Here is a 13,021-nt window from a genome sequence, read left to right as displayed (position 1 = left end):
TTCTCCCTCTCAGAAATGATGCACTAATAACAAAGCGTTGTATTGCATTCTTGTCAGAGTCTGTCTTTGTTAAGTTGGTCTTTGTTTTTTGGGGTTGCAGTGTAGGCAGCTTAATTTAACTGACAGTCTTAAACCCCCCAAAATTTAAACAACACTCACAGCAGACTAAAAATAAAAGCAAACATTCACTTTTAAGAAGGTGGAGGCAGCATTTCTGCTTAAAAATAACAAAGTTAATATATGTATATGTTGAAGACATTAACATATATGCTATGTTAATCAACAAGTTGATAAATCGAATGATCATTGCAGCTTTACACTCTATGATTAAATCTCTGTGCTGCTGCAGGAGTTCCAGCTGTTGCTGCAGGGAAAGAGGAAGGTGATCTGGGCGAGTTCAGGAACAAACTGCTCTCGTTTCTGGATATTTCCACCAGCTATGAGCCGGCCAGACTCATCAGTGACTTTCCCTTTGATGGTAAGAACTGGGTTCAAGATGTTAACCTGTGTCTGCTTCACAAATAGAAACAAGAATGTGGGTTTTGTTTGTAATTTAGCTGATATTTCTCTTATGATCTTGTAAAATCATGTAACTATGAATTCATAAGCCTTTAATCTTGCACCGTACTGGTCCGATTGTAAGACTAGATAAGATTATAAGGTTTTTCCCGTCGTCTTATATTCGGACCAATACAGTATTTAAAAAAATATAATGTCAGGATTAAAGTAATATGTGCTTAAGGAAAACAAAGTATTTACTATATCTCCCATTACCTCACCTACACATGTTCCCTGTAATAGTGGAAAGTTGTGAAGCTCTATATGTTTGAGCCAAAGGGTGGGACTTGCACCTTTTGACCTTGTTTCCATCTCGAAGGTCTGCTGGAGGAACGTGCCCTGCTCCTGGGTCGGATGGGTAAACACGAGCAGGCGCTCTTCATCTATGTGCACATCCTGAAGGACACCCGCATGGCTGAGGAGTGAGTTAACCCTTCAAACGCCACAGAAATCCTGCAAAACTGGGAGGGAACTTTACAACAACCACCAGCGAAATGTTCAACTCTAGAAAGCTAATTTCACCAGCTTTTTCTGTTTTAATCAACTTTTCTGTTTAAACTTGACTCATGATTTCCTCTGTGTGCTCTGCAGATACTGTCACCGGCACTACAGCAGTTCAGTCGAAGGGGATAAAGACGTAAGTGGCTCTTATTGTGTGATAAAAGTAGTTCCTGATTTTCCTGGTTTCTTTGCCTTTTGGATTTTGTTGTGTAAACTTAGATTTTTTGCTGCTTCTGTTGTGTTTGTTTGTTTTTTATGACCAATTCTTTCATTTTGCACGCTCCGCTGCCTTCTGTTAAGTGCCTTTGAGTTTGCAGGAAGCACTACACAAATATAATGGATTATTTATGGCCTACAGTAGTAGTACACATCGCCAAATCCAAGGAAAAAACGGGAGGAAATCACAGCTAATATTCTCCGCTGCAGCTTTAAAATTCTTTATTGACATTGCAACTAAACAAGACCAGTCTGAAAGTATTAAAAATATATAAATAAGCATTGGACCTGAGGGGAAAGTGAACAGCCAATACTGTTCCTATAAAGGTAGCAAGTGCTAGTTCGGACACAGACTTTTTGATGTCAGTGTGTAAAGTGTACTGTTGATTATAAACCCATTACTTTAGCCTGATCATGAGGGAAAAAACAGTTAGTTATGATCAAGTAATCTGATTGGACCAGAGGCATTCCATGAGCGGTGCTATAGAGAACAACATCACTGGGACTTCTCACTCTGTGTATCACTCCGCCTCAGCCAGGTGTTCTGAATGCTGTTAATTAACATCACAGCAGACCGTGTATGTCTACTTTAATCAAGCTGGTACCTCTGAGTCACACAGCAGACTCTTATGTCACCGTTTGATGATAAATTCAAACCTACAGATAAATGTGCGTGATGAAAACAGCTGATCTGTGGTAACCTGTAGACACCGAGTGCAGGAGAATGTTTGGGTTGCTCGGCAACAACAGTCCCGTCTAGCTGAGTTGGTGGAACAACAACAATCTGTTGTACTGTTTACTACTATTTGCTGCTTGTTTAACTGTTGTACAAAAGTAATATCACCCTCGAGGTTATGATGTCGTCCTGAATATCATCACGGCACATGTGATACTGCTTAGTGATGACCAAGAGATGAGGTTAGAGCTCCCATATCTGCCTGTTTAATATGATGCTACTGCCAACAACATCATTTTAAGCCGGGTATGCTGTCCATCTGCCTTCTTTTCTCATGTAACACGCCAAATGTTTTGTCATGTTTTATCTTAATTTCTGTTTTAATTCATCAAACATTTTCTTTATTCTGTAAAGGACCTTTTAGTGATTTATTATTGTCTTGCCCGGTCATTTAAACTCCTGATTCGCAGCAGATTTCTGGTCAAGCATTAGCCTCATATGTAGAAGTATTAAAAGTTGTAATCTTTCCCTTCAGGTTTATCTGTCTTTGCTGCGGATGTACCTGTCCCCTCCTGACGTCCACTGCCTGGGGCCCATCAAGATGGAGCTCTCCGAGCCTCAGGCCAACCTCCAGGCGGCCCTGCACGTCCTGGAGCTGCACCACAGCAAACTCAACACCACCAAGGTAAGAATATAATCCAACGCCTGGTAATACTCAAAAATGATTCCTCTTTCTCCGTGGAGTATAACATGTTTCCTGCCAATGTGAAGTAAGATGTCAGTGACAGAATACTTTTATTAGCCTGCCCAAACGGGAGTTCAAGTCTTTGCAGAGACTTCCTCCTGTTTCCTCTGTTCTGTAATATCAGTATACAGAAAAAGAGCACTTTCTGTAAAAGCCAAGTTGTGCTGAATCAAAGTACCTTAAAGCTCCGAACATCCTGCTGGAAACTGGTGCAGGCACGGAGGTCAGGTATTTCAGGATTTAGCCAAGCCCCCGAGAAACAGTTCGATGTCACAGATCCTGATATGCTGCTGGAAATAGATGCTGGCTCTGAGGTCTTCCCCTTAAACCATTCAATACCTGCAGATGCTAGGCCCAGAAGATGTATATGGCCAGGGGTGCAGTAGGTGTTTAAGCACACCATGTGTTTTCTACAAATGCAGAGGTGGATGCAGAGATGTTCTTACTTGTCCGTGTGGGCGGGATGTTCATCCTCCATGATGTTTATTCTGTTCTTAAAACAGCGACCATAGAAGACTGAGCGTGAGGAGAAGTTATGGAGTGGACAGCTGCTCATGTCCACATTGTCATCGTCAAATTGTTACAATGTTGCTTTTTGCCTTGAGTTTGGTTTGTGTTCAGACGGCAGCTTATAGCAGCGCACCAATTGTTTTTATGCGCAAGGAAACTGCTCTCTGATTGGTCAGAATTTTCCCATTGGGAAACTCCCTGAAGAGAGAGAGAGCACACTCCTCAATCACTCTCACACGATTACAGACTTTAATGTTTTGTTGTCAGTTTTTTTAGTTGTTGTTTCACAGTTCGATCAGTTCCACTCTCCTTTAGTTTTCCACTGAACACTTTGAATATCTCTGTGTTCTTATGCGTTTTAACAAGCATCAGTGAAAGCCCAACATTTTTTGAATCCTCTGTTCATCTTGCTGCCTGACTGCATGTCTGTCTCTGCCAACATCCTTTAACAATACACAGTGTTTTGGTTTGCTTCCTGTATTAGGTCCTACTTTAAGTCTGTTTATGTTCTCAACTCAACAAACTGGGCTGTGGTTCGTGAAAAAAGAACGAGTCCCGTCTTTTCTGGCGGACCTTGGTCCGGTGGTTTGGTCTGCACCAGGGTTCGATTGCGTGTTCACGCCTGTCCAAACGAACCAGACTTTCCGAGTAAAGTCCGAAAGACTTGACCAAAGCTGTCAGGTGTGAAAGCACCCTTAATTACACTTTACTGTCACAAAAGAGCAGCCAATACTTGCAAAGTGATCAACATTAAAAACACAAATCCAGGGGCACCGGTTTAGCTCAGTTGGTAGAATGCGAACCTCCATGTAGAGAGGCTCAGTCTTCGACCAAGCAGCCCATGACACCAGCCCTCAGCCCTTTGCTGCATGTCTCTGTTCCTCTATTTCTGACTCTTTCCGCTGTCCTATCTAACAGAGTTTATAAAATCTAGCTGAGCTAATGGAGAGACAAGGAACTACCTGTACTGTAAACCTGACTTTGCCACACAGCAGACTCAAATTCAACCCAGAGCTTAACTATTAAAGTTGGACTCTGTCATCTACAGTTCAATTTTAGTAAACACTGTGAATTAAGACAAGACAGAGCGTTAAAAGTGAAACTAAGAGACTGCTTGTTTGGGCTGCATTACTGTAAGTTAAAATCACATGATTAACAACACAAGCTTCAGTTAAATCAGCAAGTTGGCCCTTTGGTGTTAAAATAAAGCAGCGACCGAAGTGAACAGCTTGTTGAAAGATGTGATTGAGTTTGTTTTTAGAGCGAGATGAGGTTTGACTGTCGGTAATCCAGATATCCATCAGGATGCCGGTCTCCCTCGAGAGCCGCCTGCATTGGGTAGTGAATATCTTTGATCTCGCTTCTTTCATATACCTGTTTCGACTTCCTGAACCCAGACACACAACAGCAAAGATAAAAGCCTTTCTGCTCGTGACCTATTTTACAGGTTGATGTTCTAATCCAACGACTGCTGTCTAATAAAGAAAGATGTCCCTTCAAGAAGCTTTTATAAAGCCTATAAAACATTTAGAGTTCCTCAGTGCAATCCAGCTGGAAAGTCTTTGCATACCGTCAAGGAGAAAACAGGCACTCAGCAGATTGTTTTCTCCTATTTCCGTATCTTATCACGGAGGAACAGAGCCACAGGCTTTAAAATGCTTCCACTGCGTCACTGTAAATATTCTGATTTTTTATTTGGAGGTGATTGTGTGTGAAAGGCACTGCTGATCCGTGTTCAGCCACCGATGTGTCAAATTAAGAGTCTCTGAAGGGGAACAGTGCAGGTTTATGTGAATGTTTAGGTTGAGCTCTCCATCTTGTCTCTCCGTGCCTCCCTCATTGACTGTAATAGCACTCTGCATTCATTTCCCCCCCTTGGACCTGCTCCCAGACTCTGCCTCGCCAAGAGAGCATCAAGGCGACAAGACAAGAATGCACAAAACATAAGGGAGAAGCTCCCGTACGAAGCAGCTCTTCTGAGTGTTCTTTGGTAGATCATTTTTAGTCTGTAAGTTATATCTTGTCTAGAGCTGCAGCTGAAGAATACTTTCATGATCGATTGGTCTTTCAGTATATTTTTTTATGACTCCCTGCTGGCGACAGTCATGGCGGAGGCGTTTCAGGTTGTCTCTAATGTCTGTTTATAGGTACATACACCGTAATGACCACTGACAGGTGAAGTGAATAACATTGATTATCTCGTTACAATAGCATCTGTCAGTGGGTTGGATATGTTCGGCAAGTGAATAAGTTGTGTGAGGACGTGAGCGACTTTGACAAGGGCCAAATTGTGATGGCTAGACGACTGAGTCAGAGCGTCTCCAAACTGCAGCTCTTGTGGGGTGTTCCCGGTCTGCAGTGGTCAGGACCGACCAGGAGTAGTCAGATGAATCATGTTTTCTTTTACATCATGTGGATGGTCAGGTGCGTGTGTGTCTCAGACATGGCACCAAGATGCACTATGGGAAGAAGGCGAGCCGGTGGAGGCAGTGTGATGCTTTGGGCAATGTTCTGCTGGGAAACCTTGGGTCCTGCTGTTCATGTGGATGTTACTTTGACATGTAGCACCGACCTAAACACTGTTGCAGACCAAGTACACCCCTTCATGGAGACAGTATTCCCTAATGGCAGTGGCCTCTTTCAGCAGGATGATGCGCCTGCCGCACTGCAGACATGGTTCAGGAATTGTTTGAGGAACGACGAGTTCAAGGTGTTGACTTGGCCTCCAAATTCCCCAGATCTCAATCCAGTCGAGCGTCTGTGGGATGTGCTGGACAAACAAGTCCGATCCATGGAGGCCCCACGTTGCAACTTAGAGGATCTGCTGCTCACGTCTTGGTGCCAGATACCTCAGCACACCTTCAGAGGTCTGGTGGAGTCCATGCCTCGATGGGTCAGGGCTGTTTTGGCAGCAAAAGGGGAGCGACACAATATTAGGCAGGTGTTTATCGGTGTATGTACATTGGTAACTCAATGACAGAATACACCTATCTTAGGTTTCAAACACTTTCTGCTATAAAACACCAAAAGCAAAAAATCCTTTCAGGCCTCGGGACAAAATCAAATAGCATCTGTGGTTTTAATTAGTTTCAACCCTGAACAGGATGAGCGGTATCAATGATGGATGGAAACTTAGTGCTTGGAAGTATCTGTAATTTAATTTAACGGTCAAAAACACAGAATTGAAGTTGAATTATACACAAACTAAATCCCAGCTCTGTTCCTCGGTTGTTTTTCAAGCACAAAATTCTCCCTCTTGGATGTCTGTGTGTAATGAGGCCATTTATACTAATTCAGTTAAATTAAGTGGAGCAAGAGGGCAGCAGGACTTCTGGGACTTAATTGTGTTTAGTCTCCCTGAGCGTTCAGCAAAGATGCACAAAGGAAGTAATTTGGTTTGTAAAGGTACAAAAGAAGCTGCTTCCAATGTTTGGGGACGTCAGGGCGCCGCCAATTACTGATCCTAAGAGGGGTAATTTTGTGTGCATTATCCCTTTTTAAGTGAGAGGACATTTTTTGGAGGGATACTTGGTCTTACATGAATGTGTAAATTACTCTAAGAAGATGACTGCCACCGCCACAGAAGATGCTGATTATGGTTAATTACATCTTTGAATCTGAAAGGAGACATGGCCTCTTTCCAGTCCCAAAGGTTCCCTCTCATAATGAGAGATTGCAAAAAACAAAACTTCTTGCCACAGTGTTTAACAAGACAGTTTCATTGTGTTTTCCAGGCCATCAATCTGCTCCCAGCGAACACCCAGATCCGAGAGATCCGGGTCTTCCTGGAGAGCGTGCTGGAGGAGAAGGCGCAGAGGAAACGCTGCAACCAAGTGCTCAAGAGTCTGCTGCAGGCCGAGTTCCTCAGGGTGAGTGCTGGAGAATTTGTTTACATGTACCCTTTTCCCACCCAGGCAGGTTTTTCAGACCCAGGAAGACCCAATATAGATGCTGGTTGTCTCACAGAAGTTACTAACGGAGCATAGCATTGCGCCGGAAAGGGGGCGGAGATTAGCGTGTCGACACGGGATTTGTGTTCCAATCAATGAGCCGAGGTGATAATTACCCGGATCTACTGCAGAGTCATTTGACCGAGGTCTGAATGCCGATTGTAGCCTTTCCTACTTAGCAAAAAAGCCGGATGTTTTGGGGTTTTTTGACCAGTGTGAAGCAGCTATGGTGATTCATTCAAATGAGATTAAATGACAGATGACTGATGATCTGGTAAAGGCAAAGAAAATCCTCTCTTGTGGTTTCATGTGTCATTGGGGAGAGAGTAACCTTCGCAAAGAATGCAGACCCCTCCTCTGTCCTCTGTCTTATAAAGATTATAAGATACTTTATTGATCCCCACTGAGAAATAGTTTGTTTTATTTGCTCCCCTGTGGTGGGGTCAGAGATCAGGGTCGGCCACAGAACAGCTGCCCTTCATCTGAGAGAGATTCAATCAACTTTCAAGGCGCCTGGTAGATGTGTGACGCAGGAGCCGACATTTCAGATTGAAGGATACATTTTCAGAACAGTATGATCTTTTGGAATTTGAAGATGACTTTAGAAAGCAATTATGCAACAATTTCATCTGTTTTGATGGTACACTGACTTGTAATGAGGAGAATGGGGCATCTTTGATATCCACTCTGCGCCCCAAAACGCCTCCACTGCACAATGCATCTTAGGTTGGCATGTACGATCTCCTGCAAGAAGTAGGTAACATTTTTCCAGCATGATTGTCTGGCAAAAAGCCCTGAAGGCAATTTTCTCCTATTACCTCTTTTAGCTCTGGATTCTTGGTGTAGAAATCATGTCAGATGCAAGCAGACCAAAGAGGACGTCGACAGAGAAAAGATGGGAAAAACTAAAATCTCAAACTGGCTTTAAAGTTGTTACAGAAAAAAGTGCATTGCGATATGAAACTTAAAGGGCGCAGAGTGGCAAAAATAATGTGACAATTGAAGAGTAACATTTACATAAAGGTATCAACAGGAAACAGGGAGGATGCTGAAGTTGCTTTGTGCAGGAACGATTCTTCCTTCTCGATTTTAATGCGACTAACATTAAACAGCTGTGCACACCTGCCCTTTAAATCTTCTGTTTAACTTCCACTCAGCTCGATCAAACCTGTGCATTAATAACTAGCTGTTACGTCAGGGATCTGTCTGCAGCCAGACAGCAGCCGTCACAACAACAACAACCTCATTAGCTTTCCTACTAAACTTCTTCTCTAGCTTACAGACAAGTCGTGTCCTGCACCTTAACTTGTGAATCAGCGACCAAACAAACATCCACCGGGGGAAAGTGCTCTGCTTACATCAGTTTGCAGGCTAGACATCTGATTAGCTGCTCAGCTGCAGCACATTAAACTGCATCTGAACCAACCTGCTTATTTCACTCTGCTGCTGTGGTCTTTAGGGTGTAATACCACCAACAACACACCGTCTGTCCATGGCTTGCACAAAAGAGTACAGAATGGTGTTTTTATTTCCTCAAAAGACCCTTTCCCCTCCCCTTTTAACCTTAAAAAAGTATAAACAAGACATTAAAGTAACACATTTTTGTGAGAAGTTTTTTAGAGGCCTGAAGAGATAAAAGTTTACTTTATTTCCCAAGACTACAGAAAACATTAGAAGAGAGGCTGAAAATGAACATAACGTTCATGTAGCTGCAGGACTTCATCTATCAACCCATTTTTAGGGTCATTTAGAGACCTCATTGTGGGAGCTCAATCCCGCTGTTTGGGAACTAAGAGCCCAGAGTGTTTGATCAACAGGTGATCTCTGACTGTGCAGATAAAGTCACAGCTTCCAACTAAAAATGCTCCTTTGAAAAAGGTTGAATGTTGATGGTGGAGTCCTTTACAAGACATTAAGTGCTCAGTCTGCCACTTCGACACAAACATTCAAAGATACATAATGACAAAGAGGTTTCGGGTTAGAGATGGAGGTTTTGTACTTTGAATTGTAGCACAAAAAATGTTGCACAACACTTAAAGCTGATCTCCTCTGCTCTCCGTCTCTGCTCACTCAGCTTGTTGTGTGTTTTCAGGTGCAGGAGGAGCGAATCTTCCACCAGCAGGTCAAATGTGTCATCACAGAGGAGAAAACCTGCCGAGTCTGCAAGAAGAAAATAGGAAACAGGTACCAATCGCTCAGTGCAGTCTTATTATTACTTATGAACGTCTTATACTTTCAGAACATCAATTCCTCTTTTAATCACAATAAGAATCTGTTATAGTGCCAACTAGGTCTTTAACATAACAATAAAGGTAGTTTTAGATCTGTTTTACGGCATCTGTTTGATAATTTTCCCTTTTTTTAAATGGCCTAATTCCCTAAAAGGTTGCACGTCTTTTGCTGCCACTAAACCTGTGCAAATGTGACAGAAAGACAACACCAAATTTTTGAAGCACACTCAAAGGGTTAAATGCACCCCAAAGTGCGCTGCAGAGCAAACAGCGTCTCTGTGCTCCGGTGCTGCTTGTGTGTATTTTAATGAGCCATTATGCAGACATTCGGGGCAAATTCAGCCCCTTTCTGTGTAAATGAGCCTCATGGCAAAAAGCATCTAATTCACAAACAGCAGCACTAACAGCACCGCGCAGTTAGACTGAAAATATTACCGTCTGCAGAGAGCTGGTGGGAACTGCAGCGCAGTATTATAAGGGCTGTCACGCTCTGAGTTTAGGCTCAGCTTTTATTCTAATGATTATAATTACGCATTTAACAAATAAATATTGTGAATCTTAACTTCAGTCCTTTCTTGGAGTTTTTTAGAGCTAATCTTCACATTATTTTCATGTTATTAGTCACAATTTAAATTTGTGAATGATGATACCAACATATTTTATAAGTAAAGCAATAAAAAGCTGCATGAAAAGCTGCATGAGATTGTTTTTGCCTTTGTGTTAGTGGATTTGGAAACACTTTTGTAAAATAAGTTCTGACTTTGTGAATTTTTTTCGCATGCCTGATTCCCTGACCCTCACTGCATGCATTAGAATCATGCATAAATGTGTCAGCATGAAACATGTACAAGACTAAAACTTCAGAACTTGCTCAGTGTTTTCTTTCCGATCGTGAGCTGTCTTTAAATTCACACTCCATTTTCCATTTATTACATATTCTTAATTAAACTTTTGTTTATCTGCTGTGATGCAGTGAGTGATGATCCTCCCGACAGTGAAGCATTCTCAGTTTGTTCATCTTTCTCTTGCAGTGCGTTTGCGAGGTATCCCAACGGCGTGGTGGTGCACTACTTCTGCTGCAAAGACCGCAACGTGTGTCCCACTGAGCAGTAACGGCTCCGCATCACAAAGACTGTTTACTAATAAATCACCCCCTCCCTCCCTCTCTGTGGATTTCAACGCTCTGACATCTTTGGACTAGAAATCAGAAGGTTAGAAGAGCTCAAGTTATTTGCCAGACTGTGGAATCGGACGCTTGTATCTAAAGCATCTCGAAGGACTCGGGAACAGTTGTCGTTGTTGTGCTCTCCCCGCCGAGCGGAACAGGACCTACTTCTGCATTCAAAGGCTGCGACTTCTCTTTCTCTCTGTGCATGAAGCAGCAGGAGGAATGTCTGGGGTCGCTCAAACGGAGGGGAGAAATCAAGAGAAAGAGGGAGGTAGAGTCTGACATTTGAAAAGCATGTGTCACTGTAACGCTAGAAGGGATCCACTGCCCTGCACGCCTCCTCCGAGGAGCTTTTGACAGACACATAAAGGAAGAGGAGCTCAAACATCAAACGGCTTAGAAGGTTTTTATTTTCACCCCTCCTGTAACACTGTGTCAAACACTGCTTGATATGCCATATATGCTCTGCAGGAGTACTGTTAAATGCCTTTAGTGACTCTGAAGATTGTACTCACAGTGGGGTCAGACGTCCGTCGTGGTTCTCTGTTAGCATGTGCTGGTACTGACTCAGCGAAAGTCTCACCGTGTGTTTGTGTTTTTTATTTAAACGTTTGAGACGGCTTCTGCGACTAACATAACTCACAGCTGTGTTGTTTTCATCATTTACTGTCTTAAGAGTGTGACGGACTTCTACCACCATCTTTAACACATTTTTTGAAGTTATTTGTTTGTGTTTTTTTCTTTAGCAGACATTCAAAGTTCATGAAGAAGTTATTTAAAGCAGGACTGTAACTCTTGAACAGCAGCCACGGTGGCGACAAGAAGCGATTATAGAATTATCACAGAATTTGCCTTAATTTCATGATAAAGTTTACTTTATTTGTCCCAAGAGAAATACGAACGAGCGCTTTAAATACGAACGATTATAGCGCAGAAACAAACACCTAATAAAAGTGCAGAGAAATAACACCTCATGCCCCTCATGTCTTTGGTGTAGGAGTTCAAATTACAATCATAATCTGAATAATTAAAGCTCCTGTGAGGAGTTTTTCACTGGTTATGAAACAGACTGAAATTAATTCTGATGACTCTATATGAGCTACAAAAGCAAACCAGACCATCAGCGACAAGATCGATTATTTCTATAGAGTTATCTTTAATGCCTGAAACCGCTGGCGGGGGGGTAGCTGTCAGACGAAGCGATTAACTGCCTTTGTTTACATTTTCCAGGACAAACATTTAAAGTGAGTGATACATGTGACTGTTAAAGAAAGCAGGGTGAGATCTTTTGTTAAAAAACTCCACTTAAGCATGAACAGGACAAAATCAGCAAAGAGATAAGAGGTGCAGCTTTGTCCACAGGGGGCGCCAAAATCAACACAAACAGAAAGCTCCTCACAGGAGCTTTAATCAGTTAATTGATCACATTTTTCAATCCGAAATACCTTTACTGGTTCTAGTGTCTCACATGTGAGTGTATGCTGCATTTTTAATCATATGTGACAGTTTATTTAATGTATTTGGGTTTTGATTGGATAAAAACATTGAATTGACAATTGTAAAGATAGAGCCAGTAATTGAAAAAATAAACATGAGATTGATTAATAGAAAAATTGATAAAGATTAAAACTTTACTGACAAGGTTACAAAGTCGTTTACAGAACACAAAACAACATGAAAACACAAAGACGAACAACCCCATTCCAGAAAAGTTGGGACAATGTGTAAATAAAAATCACATGCATCAAATTCAGACTGAGAGCATATTTATAGAACACAATAACATTTATCAGTTTAAACATCATTAAGTATTTAGTCTTTGATGTTTTAAATTAAATATAAATGTCAAAAAGGATTACCACATTTTTAATTCTGTTTTATTTCAGTTTTACACAGCGGCCCAACGTTTCTTAAATCAGGATTGTAAGAACACTGGGGAATTAAGTTTAATAAAAAACTCAATATAGGCTTATTAATAGTAATCAATGACTGTATATAAAGATGTGTCTCCATCTACTCTCATTGTACAAAAGTGAAGCCAAAATACTCCCGAGGCGTGCGCTGCCTTCTTGCGAGGGTGATGTCATTTGGAGCCAGAGTCTGTGTAGAGATCGGCAGGTGGCGCCACCGTAGCCACTTCCGCTAACCGAAACACACCTTTAACTTACCGAAGGCAAACGTCAAAGATCCCGCACGTCGGCGTGTTTAAAAGCAAAACAGCTTCTTGTGTCGGTCTGAAGCAGATATTCACGCTGATGGAAAGTTCAATGACTGTAGTGTTAGTGTTAGTTACGTCTCCTCTCGCCGTTCCTCCTCTACTCTGCTACTCGGGAACAGAGCGCTGCAGGAGCCCCATTTGTCAACAGAGCTGTCAATCATGAGGCCACACACCCTTTTTATAGCATCAAATAACTAATTAAAAGTAAACCTGTCAGAAAAATGAACACTTGGACATAAATCAGCATG

General features: G+C 42.0%; 1 protein-coding gene across 2 annotated transcripts in view; it reads left to right on the top strand.

Moving 5' to 3' along the window:
• vps39 (VPS39 subunit of HOPS complex) overlaps positions 1-12,166 on the top strand; it is a 29,375-nt gene extending 17,209 nt beyond the window's left edge. For both annotated transcript variants that reach the window (XM_069661592.1, XM_069661591.1), the window contains exons 18-24: positions 350-478; positions 878-980; positions 1,150-1,195; positions 2,487-2,636; positions 6,941-7,075; positions 9,249-9,340; positions 10,419-12,166. In XM_069661592.1, coding sequence (XP_069517693.1) covers positions 350-478; positions 878-980; positions 1,150-1,195; positions 2,487-2,636; positions 6,941-7,075; positions 9,249-9,340; positions 10,419-10,500 — 737 coding nt within the window. In that variant the 3' untranslated portion in view covers positions 10,501-12,166. The remainder of the gene's footprint in view (positions 1-349; positions 479-877; positions 981-1,149; positions 1,196-2,486; positions 2,637-6,940; positions 7,076-9,248; positions 9,341-10,418) is intronic.
• Positions 12,167-13,021: the final 855 nt, after the last annotated feature.

The sequence above is a fragment of the Semicossyphus pulcher genome, unplaced genomic scaffold (genome assembly GCF_022749685.1).
Source record: "Semicossyphus pulcher isolate SPU_LCO1_2020_fin unplaced genomic scaffold, fSemPul1.0.p SCAF_14, whole genome shotgun sequence".
In the NCBI taxonomy this organism is placed as follows: domain Eukaryota; kingdom Metazoa; phylum Chordata; class Actinopteri; order Labriformes; family Labridae; genus Semicossyphus; species Semicossyphus pulcher.
Note: the sequence above shows the minus strand (reverse complement) of the source record. Positions and strands in the feature narration are given on the sequence as shown.